Source organism: Prinia subflava, chromosome Z, assembly GCF_021018805.1.
Source record: "Prinia subflava isolate CZ2003 ecotype Zambia chromosome Z, Cam_Psub_1.2, whole genome shotgun sequence".
In the NCBI taxonomy this organism is placed as follows: Eukaryota; Metazoa; Chordata; class Aves; order Passeriformes; family Cisticolidae; genus Prinia; species Prinia subflava.
In genome coordinates, this window is record NC_086283.1 from 4,676,628 (window position 1) to 4,690,512 (window position 13,885).

The 13,885-nt window shown below is 50.9% G+C and overlaps 1 protein-coding gene across 3 annotated transcripts; it reads left to right on the forward strand.

Annotated features, from left to right (window-relative positions):
- The first annotated feature begins 5,309 nt into the window (after window positions 1-5,309).
- On the forward strand, window positions 5,310-13,835 carry HOPX (HOP homeobox). Of its 3 annotated transcripts, XM_063422882.1 has the most exons (4): window positions 5,583-5,720; window positions 7,561-7,712; window positions 10,131-10,306; window positions 12,572-13,835. In XM_063422882.1, the coding sequence occupies exons 3-4, from the start codon at window positions 10,163-10,165 to the stop codon at window positions 12,647-12,649; spliced, it is 222 nt and encodes a 73-aa protein (XP_063278952.1). In that variant the 5' UTR covers window positions 5,583-5,720; window positions 7,561-7,712; window positions 10,131-10,162; the 3' UTR covers window positions 12,650-13,835. The 3 variants fall into 3 exon arrangements, with proteins under 3 accessions (XP_063278954.1, XP_063278952.1, XP_063278953.1); XM_063422884.1 differs by lacking the exon at window positions 7,561-7,712 and having other exon boundaries at window positions 5,310-5,720; XM_063422883.1 differs by lacking the exons at window positions 5,583-5,720; window positions 7,561-7,712 and adding an exon at window positions 9,817-9,875.
- Window positions 13,836-13,885: the final 50 nt, after the last annotated feature.

The window sequence follows — 13,885 nt, forward strand, 5'->3', positions numbered from 1 at the left end:
GCTCATACTTGCCATGGTCAGGCACACAAGTCAGCAAATCCATTTCTATGCACAGAACAGGTGAATGGGCAGCAGAGGTCAGACTTGGTGTCTTGCTGAAAGAGTATCTGCCAAGTGAAGTATATTTCAAGAGAAGCAGGCTCTGGAAACCCCTGACAGTGTGTTCCATGCAGTGTGCCATGCAGACAGGCCTGTGCTGGACAGCAGGAGGAGCCCAGGGGACACAGGTCTCCAGAGGGCTCCCTGAGCTCAGCCCTGCTGTGCCCACCCCTCTGAGCAAGGCTTTCTGCAGCCAGGCCAGAGACCTAAGCAACAGGAGACATGGCCCTACATAAAGCCCTCCCTGGAGAAGATCCTACTAGCCAGGATTAGGCCTAGGATGAGAAACAGCCTTTGAAGAAGGGAGAAAAACCCACCCTGAGAAGCCAGACAGACTGGCTGCATGTAGCACCAGCCAGCCAAAAGACAGGCACATAGGCACTTGGAGCAACATGAGAGCAATTCCACACCAATTCCAGAAGCCTTCCTTCTGCTTCAAACAGCTCAGATTGGCAGTGAGCCTCCAGAACCTGCCCTCACCACTGATGGGAACTGGCCCCCCAGCCTTGGGTGTCCCCCAAACCACTTCCCTCCAGCAGGACAAGGTGCTAAAAGACATGCTGTGACTAGAGTGTGACTTCCCTAAGCAGTGGTGCAGGTACAGCTCTGTTAGCTCAGGTTTCCTAGGCTGTTTGTACTTGTTTGAGCCTGCTGGGCTCTCCCATGGGTTGAGCACTCTCCAGCTGCTTGCCTGTGCAGCACTGCACCCTGCTCCCATACTCCTTCCCTGGAAAGCACCCCCATCCACCAGCTCAGTCACCATACCCTGAGAGACATGGCAAGGGCACCCTCCTCCATCCTGGAGCCTCTCTGCCAGGCACACCAGACACAACCAACCCTCTGACAGCGGAACGTTTGAGTCCCCAGAGCTGAGCAGCAGGAAGATCCCAGGAGCAGGGGATGTCCCACTGAAGGTGACACGCTTCCTGGGGTGATGAGGCTGTCAGAGCAAAGAGGAAGGCATCTGTCAGTGCTTCTGTTGTGCTCACTCAGCTGATCCCGTGGCCAGCTGTGTAGAGAACACTGCAGGCAGCTAGCATCCTTTGTCAGTGCCAACTTCCCAGGAGCCCTCTTTAGCAACCAGGTTGCTAAAGGGAACAAAATTTTTGATGTTAATTGCTTAGCGCCCTTGAAGCCACTCCCTGGCCCCCAGCAGGTGGAGCAGAGTCTCCATTACATTTCTTTCCTGTTCATTGTCACTCTGCAAGTCCTTCTAATTGTCTGCCAGTGTCACAGGTCATCACAGGTGCCACAGAGGCTGTGGTGTGTGTCACACAGAGATGACCCATCCCGCTCATCACCCATGGCAATGCCTCAGCAGCTGGTGGCACCCAGAGCCACCTCTCCACTGGTGCCTGCCCAGACTGGTCCAACAGAAACCACAGGCTGCTGGCTGCATGGCCCTGCTGCCATGAGGCGAGCACAAGGACCAGGCACCCGTGGGCTCCTTGGTGTGGGATAGCACAGGGGAAAACATGGTCCTTTTCCCTCATGGTGAAGGCTGGGGAAAGTCATGGGATGGTCAGCACCTGTGCTCACCCTGCTGAGACCCTTGAAACAAGTCTTCAGGATAACATTTCCACTGCAACTGAGAGGGCCATGTTGGTGGCAGGCAAGTGTTTGGACAGAGGTCATCACTGCTCTGGGGAGAGAGGAAGTCCTTTCATTGACCTTGAAGTATTTGATCACTGAAGTATTTGAGTCAGGACCTCCAAAACCTGGCAGCTTTAGCCTAGAGATTCACAAGAGAACAGATTTTGGCAGATGTTTTCCAGCCTCCCATCCTCCCTGACTTGCTCCCTAGAAAATGCACAGCCATCCGAGTCTGTGGAAGGACACTCGTTCCCCTGCACATACCCCTGGCACTCCCAGGGGAGAGAGAGGATCTGCAGGTCTACTCTGTCCTCCCTCCCTGCCTCTCACCAGTGCCAGAGCCTGTGTTTTCCTGGGCTGGGCACGGCAGCAGCTCCCCTGTGGGATGATGCCAGCTGTCTCTGCGTGCCGCAGCACGTTCTGCCTATAAGCTATGGCAGTGCTGCTGAAAATCCTCCCGGCAAGGAACTGCACGTATCAACTCCCGGTTTAGTCACTTCAAAACAATCTGGTTAGTAAGAGTGAGAGTAGGGAGGAAGACTGTACCCCAGGCAGAGATTGCACATGGAAATACCAATGAGATGACACTGTTCTCTGAGAAGTACTGGAACAACGGGAGGAATAATAAAACACTGCAGTTTCCATCCACACAACTGTATCCCACGGATAAAGTAAAGGCAGGGATCTTATTGGAAGTCACGTCTGATTAGTATCTGTCTGGTGTGGATCCGTTCTGCTGCTGAGGAGAGACAGGCTGAACCCTGTCCACTGAAAACAAAGGAAAGTGCTTGAAGGAGAGAGCAGAAGGGGCAGTTGCTGAGCCCAGGCCAGCAGTCCTGCTCCAGCATCAAGGAGTCACCTCTGCCTGCCTTCTTTTCCCCCTGCCCAGGGCATGGTCTGGGCAAGCACTGTGTGCTGCTCACTCTTGGGGTGCAACCGGTGCTACTGCACTCCTAGGCAAAAAGCTGATCAAAAGAGCAATGACTCAGTCAAGTTCTAGTGTGTTGGGATGTCCAACAAAGGCAACTGCCAGCTGCACTCTGAAGAACAACCAACCTCTTAAGCTGTTATGGGGCATGGAGGTAGAAGTCTCATCTGGTAAGTTACAAGAGCTGTCCTTTGGGTCAGTACTGGTTAGTTAGAAAACTCTTCTCTAACTGAATGGAAGCCAAAATATTCTGTAAAGCCTTCTTTCCAGCCACATTTTTTTGGATTAGTGGCCAGAAAACCCCAGCATATCAGGAAAAAAAAAACAGTGGTAAAAAAACCCAGAAGATGGCTTTTGAGGTTTTTCTTTGCATTGGGGTGTTCAGAGGGAGAAAGGAACCTTTTGTGCTCTCTCTGACACTTGGGTTAGGGTGGAGTCTGGAAAACACATATTTTTTTTATTCACATACTCAGAAAAAGAAAAAAATCTCTGCTTAATTCCCAGACGAGAGGTGCTGGTGATAATCCTCAGTTTCAGGAAAGAAAACATGGCAAAATTCAAGAGAGACACGTGCATGAAAAGGAGGAAATATGAACAAGTCAGAAAAGCTATGTTATATCCCATTCTATCCTGATGGCTTGACAAGTTGCTTCCCTCTCCTCCTTTCCATATTTTTTTCCATTCTGTCCCCATGAAGTGTTAAAGGAACAACAACTGGGCTAGGATGGGCATGACCTGTGTGTCAAATGCCTACCCCACCTCCCCCCCCCCAAATTATTTCAGCTAATATCTTGCCATGGAGCAACATGGATGATATTCAAGCCACTGCAAGAGGGGTTCAGAGGAGTGGGGTGCTGAATGCAGGCTGCAGCTGCCAACCCCTCCCTGCAATGCCACAGTATTATGCAAAATTGTCAAATGCACATCACAACAGCAGTACTCCTTCTCAAGACGGAAAATGTCTCTGTGATGGACCCTTCGTTTTGTTTCTATTTAATCTAATTCTCCTGACAAAGGACATGCTCTGGGGACAGGATCTCTTCATATCAGGTGAGGCATAAATTCTAGCAGTACTTCGACCCTCTCCCAGGAGGAGAAGTGGGGCCTAAAAGACTTCATAAAAGGTTGGAAAAGGATTAATATGTGCCAGACAGATGTGAACAGATTTGTGACATGACTTTCACACTGTCACTGCAGGACTCCCAGCACCTCTGAAACAATTTCAATGCAGTGTCTCAGCCCAAAATAGGTCACTGCCAGTGCTCCCAGTGCAAGTCTGGACTGGGTTCACCGGCTAAAAGAAAAGGGTTTTTCCACATTAAAGGCTTTCTCTATATTGACAGTAATAAACAAGGGAAGAGAGAAGCCTATCCTGTTCCTGCGGGCCAGGTTCCTCACATTTTGCAATGCTTGGGGCACATGCATGGAAGGAAGAAAAAAGCATACAAACATAGGAAAATCTTTCTGGAACAGAATATTTTCCCATCTGTCCTGTCACCAAGGCTGGCCAAGAACAGATGCCAGAGCAGAGCACAGACACCGGGCAGATAAGTAGCAATACCCCAGAGAGCTCCAAGGACATGTCAGTATGTAGGTCGGGACCTCTGCCTGGACTTTCCCACACTGGGGTTGAAATCCAAGGCTGAGTCCTGCTACAGGGGTCTGCTCCAGCCTCCTTGAATGCACCCTGATACCCCCAGCCACGCTGCTGGAGCCAGCCCCCAGGACATCGTCCAATCTGCTCGTGCGCACCCATTGCTACCCGCGCTCCTGTTGCTTAGCACCAGTGATAAACAGGACATATTCCTTTGGCCAAGTGCCTGGTCAAGGCATGCAGGATCAAGTCTTCCCCCTAAAACCTCCCTGGCAGCCACTGAACAGCAGCATTTGGTTTATCAGGCAGTGAAGCTATCCCCGATCTTGCTTGATCAGTGTCATCCTGCTAGGAAAACTGGCACAGGTCTGCCTGTCCTTCGGCACACATCTCTTTGCAATCCCCCTGCCTTGGCCCATGTTTCCCCCAGTATTACAAAATCTCTTCAGGACAGTCTTGGCTCACTACTAAACATAGGGCAGGTTTCTTGCCTGGGTTTGTCCAGCCACTTCTCCCCAGGCTCAGGGCTCCCTGCCTCTGGCTCCAGCCAGCTTCCATAGCTTTTGCATTCTGTGCCAGTTTGAGTTTTGCTCTGGCAGATAATCTCAGCCACTGCAAGCCGTACTCAATTTTTCATGAGCCCTTTTCTCAGTCTTTCTGATTTTCCAGCATCCCCTTCCAGCTGTCTGTAAAGTGAGAGAAAAATCAGCGCCTCCCCACTGCACTGCACTCCACAAGATGCCTCTTTTTGAGCTGGTGTCTGATGCTTCCACACCACCCCACTGGGAACTGCAGGCTCCCGGGCATTTTAATCGAGGAGAGGTCTTTGGCGGAGGAGGACGCCCTGCTCTCCTCCCCATCCCCAGCCAGGCTGTGTCTCTGGGGGCACTTGGGCTGCAGCAGCCGGACAGATCCAGGACCCAGTCCTGCCCTTATATTCAGCCGGGCGGGATCACTGGGCCGACTAAAGTGACAGCAGACTCAGGAATGTTAAACCCGGACACCTCATCTGCCAGACACTAAAGCGAGATGAGAATCCAGCCCCGGAGCGCTGCCGGGCTCCCTCGGCGAAGGCGGGAGCGGGGCTCCTTACGGCGGCGCTGCGGGACGCGGCCCCGCCGGGACGGACGGGCGGGCTCGGCCGGAGCTCCGCCGTACGAAGCGCAGTTTCCGCCGCACCCCGCCTGTACCTTTCCTGTACCCCCGCAGGAAGCAGCCCCGGCCGGGGCCGCGTCCTGGGGCCCCGAAGGTGGTGGGACGCGCCCCGACGGCTGCCGGGCCACCGAGAGCCCGCGGCTGCACAACCACGCGCGGAGCCCTGCCAAAGGCAGCGGGAGCCAAACCTGAATTACCAGCCCAGAGAGTGGCTGTGGATCCCGGGAGCTCTTGTGATTTGCGGCAGGTTTTTCAGGTCCCCGCCTGTCAAACACACGCAGATACTTAAGCAGTCACCCAAGGACCTGCGGGGTTCTTGTTTGACACGCTTCTGGTCCCTGGCAGCTCCAGGTAAGCACAGGCTTACAGGGAGCAGGGGGCGCTGGGGTGGGTTTGCAGATGGGGATGGGGGGGATGGAGGGAAGAGCTGCTCTGTGAGTGCTGATGCTGAGGAGGTCGGAGCTGCACCCAGCTCATGCTTGGGGTAGGCAGAAGGGCACCCAGGCAGGAGAGACCCCAAGCAGGGGCCACCACGGGGCTCTACCTCTGCTGCAGCAGCTGCTGTGCTCCTGTTTGCTTTGTTCCTGTCCGATATTATCTTCTAAAAGATTGGACGGGTAGTTTACAGGATGCATGACAGGTGTTTTTTCCTTATTTGTGGCAGGGCCCGGTTTATTTTTAAAGCCTCTGTCCCACCTTATCCTGTGCGCCATGCTGGCTGATGTTATCCACAGCCACCCCACAGCAGGAGGCTGACCAAAGCTCAGGACAGGACATGGCTCTGCAGCCGAGCGAGGGAGGGTAAGAGGGCTCGTTTGCATTGAGAACTGCTATTTTGATCCCTGCAGTGGCAGGAAATAGCTGTAAGCTAAAACTAGATGCAGATGCCTCCAATTGCATCCCAGCCCTGACAGTGGGAGCCCTGGGAAAGGGGTCAAGAAGCCCAGCAGAGGCTATGGAGCCCCATCAGCTTGGCAGGAGCTGCTGCTCAGAGAAATTTCTAGGGGCTTTGGGTGCAGTAAATCATTAGAAAGCTGCACAGCCAGCCAGCTATTGTGACTACTGTTCAAAAAAGCAAAGCTGAGCAAACAGAGGTCATGTCTTTTCTGGAAAAGTGGCAGATTTCTGCCAGGATAGTAAATGCTGACTGCACTAGCCATGCTGGGCAAGCATGCTGGGAGACAGAAAGATGTCCTCTTCCATTTCAGCCCAGAGATAGGAGTCCTGCTAGTAACCCCAGGGTGTTTCTGGGGAGCTGGGTCCAACCACAGGACATGGGCAGAGTACTATATATTTATAATAAGACTTTCTCTTGTTGCAACTTGTGTCCATCAGGCATTACCTTTTGTCTGCTCACTCCAAAGTGGCTCTGGAGGTGCATTTTAATGCCCTATCAGCCACACTAAGAGCACCAAGTACTGTCGTGTACATAGCAATGCTGGCTGGAGCTGCCCACAGCCCAGGCAACCGCTGAACCACTCGCTAGCTTCTGCTCTCACATTGCTCCACCTAAAGCCTACACAGTCAGAGCCAAGAGTGAATTCCCCAGGGGTCTTTAGCTTGACACTTAGGACAGGGCAGGTGTGGTGGTTTCCCTGTGACAGTGCATCTGGCATTGTCATTTCTGCCTGGGTGAGTAAACCCCAGCCGAATGACAACTGCAGCCCCACAGCCCTTCTCAATGGCTAACATTCCTTGCATAGAAAAACCTTTTTTTTTTTTTTTTTTTTTTTAATGTTTTTTAAAAATTAAGAGGAAAAAAGCAGTGAGAAGTGGTGCTTTTCAGCAGCTAAGCCAAACAGCTATGAGTCTCCATATTTCTACCAGGCTTAAAGAAATGTGAGACAATCACCTTTCCTGTACAGGGGAGAGATGATGGACAGCCTGAAGGCCAGGCTGCATGCTCCATTTAAGTAGCGGGCAGGTGATTTGTGGTCTCAAAGGGTGTCAGGGCATTTAGGCACTCCTGGTGCCCTCAGGTCATGTCATACACCCCCAATTTTTAGCACCCAGAAGGTGCCAAGTGCTAGAGGCCATATGCTGCACAGGGGTCACGTGGCTCCTGAAAGCCTCCAGGATGTAGTGGAAGGATGTGGGGAGACCTGCAAAGCCCTCCAGGAACCCCAGGGTTTTTGCCTTTACCTGAAACCCATCTCACAACCTTGAGAGGTAAAAACTGTTCTCCTTCCAGAGCAGGGGTAGAGGAGACACAAAGAAAAGCCATCAGGCATCACATCCCACATGCTGGGGCACCCTGAGCTGCCAGCAGGTAGAAGATACTGTGTCCTACGGGGAAATGCCTCAGAAATCTGGAGATAATCAGAAGCAGAAATAGCTGTGCAGGTAAAACATGAAAGATGAAGCATGTGTTCCCTATGCAAATCCATGCACACACATCAATGCACATTAATGCGGCAGGCTGCAAAGAATGATTTATGAGCTGCCAAGGCATGTTGCTGCTGGTGGCCTGGGCTAGATGCATGATCTGGAGGTGATGAGGGATCCCTTTGTGGCTAGGCTTTATATGAGAAGGGCAGGTGGCTTAGTGGTGTGCTGAAAAAAGGAGAGGCAGGACTTGTGGCCTGAGCTTGGCCTCATCTGCATTTTGACCTCATGGCGAACCTGGCAGCCACGGTGCTGGAGAGCAGCACCTCAAGTCCAGGGGATCTCCTTCTACCCCTGCATCTTTTCTGGAGGTCTATAAACATCTAAGGCAGGTGAGCAGCATTCCTACAACCTCACATGAATGAGGAATTGAATTATGACTGCCCCCTTCCTATATGGATGCTTCTGAACTGAGCTGACCATAGAAAAACCCAGGCAACTGCAACGCTCCTCAGACAAGGCCAGCTTGGCTTGCAGGATCTGGGATTAAGGATGGTCTTTCCTCAGTCCATCCAGGGCTGGTGGATGATACTGGCTAGCAGCACTCCATCCCGCTCAGATTGCTTCAGTGTTACGCAACCACTGTGTAACAATTGGTACTTACCAAGGGACTGAAGCAGAGTGGGCTGTTTCACAACCAACCCTGGTCTATTTATAAACCCCTACTCAAATGCCAAAGGATTCTTTTATTAGTCAAAGCACTTTCTGCAGAGGAGGCTCTGGGGGATCTTTGCTTTATGAGGTAAAGTTCAAAGAAGAGGATCTCTCCAGCCTCTCACTGTGCCTGGCTCTTCACAAGCTGCAAGACAGTTCTGAAGCTGAGCTCCATCCTAGCAGTTCCATCAGCAAGTGAAAGCCCTGGGGCATTCAATACCCCAGGGTACCTAAAGGTGAGTTATCAGTCAGCCAAGAAAGCAGTTGGGTTTAAACGAACGCAGTAGGAGTGCAGCAGGATGGATGTTCCAGCATTATACCCCAGACCCAAAGGGAAGGAAATGCTGGACTGCAATGTGGAGGTGGAGCAGCTCTGCAGCAGGTGGCCCACAGGAGTCCCAAGAAGGGCCAAGAGCTCCTGGCAGCACTGGAGAGCCAGCAACACCAACCAGCCAACCTGATAGATATTGGCCAGGCAATTGGGACAGCAGAAGAGCAGATCAAGAAAGGCCACATTTTTGCAACCAGCTCCTCCCCTGCCACAGCTTGGTTTCAAAAACACCACAGTGATTCAGCATCAAGGGACTTGTACATGCTGTGTGGGGGCAGAGCCTCGTGTTTTAGCTGACTGAATTAGCAAGCTCAACCCCCTGCCATGTGGAGGCAAACCAGGAGCCCAGCAGAAGAGAGGTGTGGAACTTAGCCAAACACTTGTTTTTCTTGTTCTTTTGGGCCAAATCTTCCAGAGATTATGCTAAGCACAAGTGGGACCAATATTACTCTGGAGGAAAACATGGGCTTCCTGGTGCCGCCAAGAAGCTCTGTTGCCAGTCCGTTGCTGGGAGCACCTAGGACTGACCCCAATCAGAGGCAGCAAGTGCTTGAGCAACAAACGCACACTGGTACAGTTCTCAAGGATTTCAGCACTTATACACCAAAACCCAACCAACCAACCAGCTCAGTGATGCTCAGGAACAACAGGACTGTTTATGCCCATGTGTGATAACATTAAATATTACTTAAAACACTGCAGCTCATCATCTAATGGCCAGCATTGTGTGATGTCCAGACAGACCGGTAAGAGAAGGACCAGGACACTGATCCTGAGGAGGAGAAATAGGGTGGTTCCTGGGTCGAAGATCACACTCCCAGAAGATCTTGTATGCTCTATTTTGTCATTCCTTTGCGCAAACTTGCCTGATCATTGGGAAGCAGGGAAAAAAAACAACAACACACTAGGTTAGATGTCAGATATTGTCCCTTCACCCAGAGGATAAATAATGGTTTTTAGCTAATATCTTTAAATTAACCCCCTGAACATGCCCATTGCCATGACATCACTCCTAAGTGACGCCCAGGCCTAAATACGGCTGTAAACAGGAATCGTTCCCATGGGAGTCACACTGGCTATAAATACAGCACCAGGGGAGTGCTGAGCAGCCTGCAGCTTCCTGCCAGCTGAGGATGGTGAGACAGCTCAGCGCTGGGCACTGCTGCTGTGTGGTCACTGCAGTGAGGAAACTGAGACAGGAGTTGCTGGGGGGCTAGTGCTCCCAGCTGAGCTCCCTGGCATGTCTTTGGGAAGGGAGTTGAGCCCTGCTGTAGCCAGAGGCCACAGCCGGGGCAGGGTGGGGAGGTTGGTGGGGACAAGGATGGCAAATATGGGGCTCAGCAAGTGTGGCCACTCCCAGCTTGAGCAATGACACCAGACCATCTCCACAGTGCCTGGCCCTATAGCCCTGCCCCAGGAGGAGATGGCCATGGAAAAGCCAGTGATTCCCACTGAGGAGCAGCTGGAGATCCTGGAGTACCAATTCTGCAAGGTGAATAAGCATCCTGACCCCACCACACTGTGCCTCATCGCTGCTGAGACCGGGCTCTCCGAGGAGCAGACTCTGGTGAGTGTTCGCCCCTCATCCCGCCTCTGACACCAGCCCCACTCCCCCCGCGTGCCTCTGTGCCCCACATCTCCTGCCTGTCCTATCCTGGTCTCTCTATTGTACACCTGCACCCGTCTGTCCCCCGCGCAGACTTCCTACAGCAGCCTCTGTCCTTCTCATGCTCCCCCCACACTGCCTGTACTCCTCTGTGCCCTGTGTGCTCTCTGCTTGCACTCCCTGCACCACCCTGCACACTCCTCACTGCACCCACAAGTCTCTTCTGCACCTCTGCAACCCCCAACTGCACCCACAGAGCTCTAATGCAACACAGCACCTCCCTGTATCCCACATACTTCCTGCACTCTGCATGTTTCTGCTCCTGAATGTACAACCCATGCATGCTGTTCTTCCAAACCATTTCTGATAGTCTTGGGGTGCACAAACTGCCGCTGGTTTTAAGGTCTGAAGAAACTACTGTCATTTTAAAATATATAGATGCAATTCCTGCAGGATGTCCTGTGGGACATGCTCAGGCTGTGCACCCTCTGCCTCAGTATCCCTAAGCCCAGATGTCAGGCAAGTCTGTCAGCCTCTCCAGGAGACACAGAGGCCTCCAAATACCCCTCCACAGGGACAGGCTGCCACTGTCTGGGAATTCCACCAAGCCCTGTGCTCCAGCTGGCTACCTTCGGGCTTCAGACGCAAACGGCTTCTTCCCAGTTCCTTCAGGTGGCAGTGCAGCTCATTGTGATGTAGGTGTTTACTAGACCCATGGCAGCATTTATGGGTATAGAAAGGAAATCCAAGCCACTGGAAAGTTAGCAAACTGCTGCTGAGAGCTGCCAAGCCTGGCTCTCCCTCTGCAAAGCCAAAGGGGTATAAAAGCAGAGCTGGCAATGTCAGCATTTAGCCTGTCCCAGGGAAAGATGCTGGAACAGCATCCATTGCACTGATAATCCTCAGGTGGAGTGGACTGTGCTTTGGTGACAGGCAGGTATCAATCACTGGCTGTTTGAGGCAGCAGGGAGGCAGTACCCCTAAAATCCCTTTTTCTCCATAGAAATGGCTCTCTTCCTTTTTCCCTACAGCAACTTGTAAACACAGGGCCATATATGCCCAGAGCACCTCTGTAGATGTCTTAAAATATTCCCTGATAGCTATCTTTCTCCACTAATCTAGAGTGCTCCTAGAGAACTGGAGATGAAGGTCATGTTAGGGACAGGATCAAGATTGGAGTGGTGATCTGAAAAGTACCTGCATTGTGTAAAACACAGGGAATGATCACCCCTGACATCCGGAGTGCTTTATCATCTAGAAATAGCAGCCGTTTAATAAAAAATTCAGTAACAATAAGATGCAAAGAGGACATTATGGTTTAGGACAGAAAGTGAAATTTTTGGGAGCAGGCTAGGCTGTCCATTGTATGACTGGATGTGGTCAAAGGCAGTGTGAGTGTGAGAGACACTTGCAGAGAGCACCGTGGTGCTCATTACAGACCATAATAGCTTCAAAAATAACCATGAACAAATATAGCAACAAAATGAGCTGCAACAAAAGGAATCACAGGCACATTGCCAAACAAAAGGCTGAGCTGTGCTTCCGGCATATTAGTTGTATTTCTTTTCTTACTTTTCTTCTTAGGTAGTGTAGCTTTAACCAGATACATTTTATCTAATATTTTAAATTGTGGCTGCCTTCAAGGGGATCAGCAACTCTTGGAATGGGCTTCCAGATGCTAAGTTACAACACATGTAGTGCTAAGTTACTGCTAACATAGATGTGCACATTGCCTGAACACTAAGACATTTTTTAAACAATTTTAAAAATAGATTTGTTCTTAAATTTGTTGAGAGCCCATGTGCTGTACCTCTCATGCTTTCTGAAACACGTGAGCTTTTGATTCCTGTCAGTTCTGGACCTGCAAGTGATTGTTTCACTTCTCCAGTCATTTACACAGACACCATCCAGCTCCTTAGCCAGTCTCTTACTCTGCAAGAAAAACCTGGATTCACAGGAATAAAAAAAGGATTCACCCATGCTGTCAAGGTCTGAAGTGAGCTAGAGAAATGAGTTTGAAAGAGGTGCACACATGGGTCACAAGACCATTTGGTCAGGAGTGACCATCCCGGGTGCCTGTACTGCCTGGGAACACCACCTTGCTACAAGGCAGCAGCACCATGAGTTCCCCTCACCTCGTCCCACGTGCTGACATCTGCACCTTTAGCAAAGTTATTCAGAGGCTTCGCTCAGCCCTGTGCACTCTGCTTTGTTCTTTCTTTCCAGAAATGGTTCAAGCAGCGCCTGGCGGAGTGGAGGAAGTCTGAAGGGCTGCCCTCAGAAAGTGGGTCTGTCAGGGACTAGAGGATATTGCTCCAATCGCCTTGCCTCTTGTAAGCGATGGTGAAGGTCGTCAGAGTGGGTTTTCTTGGGGTTCTTCTGTTGCAGTAGGTTTTGCGATACAAAGTAATACTCTGCTATTTAACATAAATTTTATTTAACATGTACATAACCAGAAAAAAACTATATATGTGTGTGTGTGTGTCTACAACTTTTGATGGCTGATAACCTATCTAGTGATTCCAACCCATTAACAGCAGCAGCACAAGAAAAGGCAATTTCATGCCCTTGTCCCAGGCTTGCAGAAAATTTGCCATGATATATGTTCAAATATAGAACGAAAAAATAAAGATTCATTTTCCTTACAATCCCCAGAGGCAAAGTATGTGTGCTAGCTTTAAGGTACAGATCATACAGCGAGTAAGGCATCTGGAAAACCACATGTGTTGTTCAGGTGATCTGGTTTGGCACAACATGTCTGAATCAGCTCTACATACTGGCAAACCAACTGCCTACACCATAATCAGACCAAACCAAGCACCCCTTGAATGCCTTTTTTACCTTTCTGTTAGAGGTCACCAAAGAGAAAGAACTTGTGGGTTGTTCTGGGCTTCTCCCCAGTGCAGTAATAAAAACCCAACTTTTTTGATGAGAGAAGGTGTGTTATGTCCCTGCTTGTGCTCCCTGCCCCCATGACAGGAGGCTGACTCCGTCCTATGGAAGGGCAACATTTCTCCCAGGCAGCTTCAGTGGGCACAGTGGGTTTCCCCTTTGCCACAGGGACAGCCATGGGCAGCCGTGGCTCCTTGCACGGCAGCTCACACAGCCCCACGTACCTCCTAATCTACAGGGTGGCACAGGCTGATGGTGCTGGGGTTCCTCCACAGCATGGGGGCTTTAGGGGGAGACTCCAGTCTCCTCCTGGCCATTCTCAGGCCTGAGGAATGCAGTTGCACTGGGGCTCTTGCACTCAGTCCAAACCCTCATCCGTCCTGGCACAGGACATCGCCTGGTCTAAAAATAACCAGCACAATTGCCCAGTGACCTTACCTTGTTCAAAAGGCTTCAGAAGTCTTCTGCTTAGTGGATTACTGAATCAATTAATGGATGCTCTGATTAATCCCCTTCTGGTCTGTGGTCGCCTGTGTCTACTCCTTTGGAAGGAGAATCAGCTTAACACACGAAAGATTAAAATACATTGGCTCTGAAACTGCCATATGCTTTCATTTGTGGCTTTTGTCTCTTACTGGTGAGCATCTC

Excerpts from the sequence above, each read along its gene's own strand:
- HOPX (XM_063422884.1), top strand. The coding sequence starts at position 10,163 with ATGGCCATGGAAAAGCCAGTGATTCCCACTGAGGAGCAGCTGGAGATC. Across the intron at positions 10,307-12,571 it reads TCTCCGAGGAGCAGACTCTG|AAATGGTTCAAGCAGCGCCT; the intron begins GTGAGTGTTCGC and ends CTTTCTTTCCAG.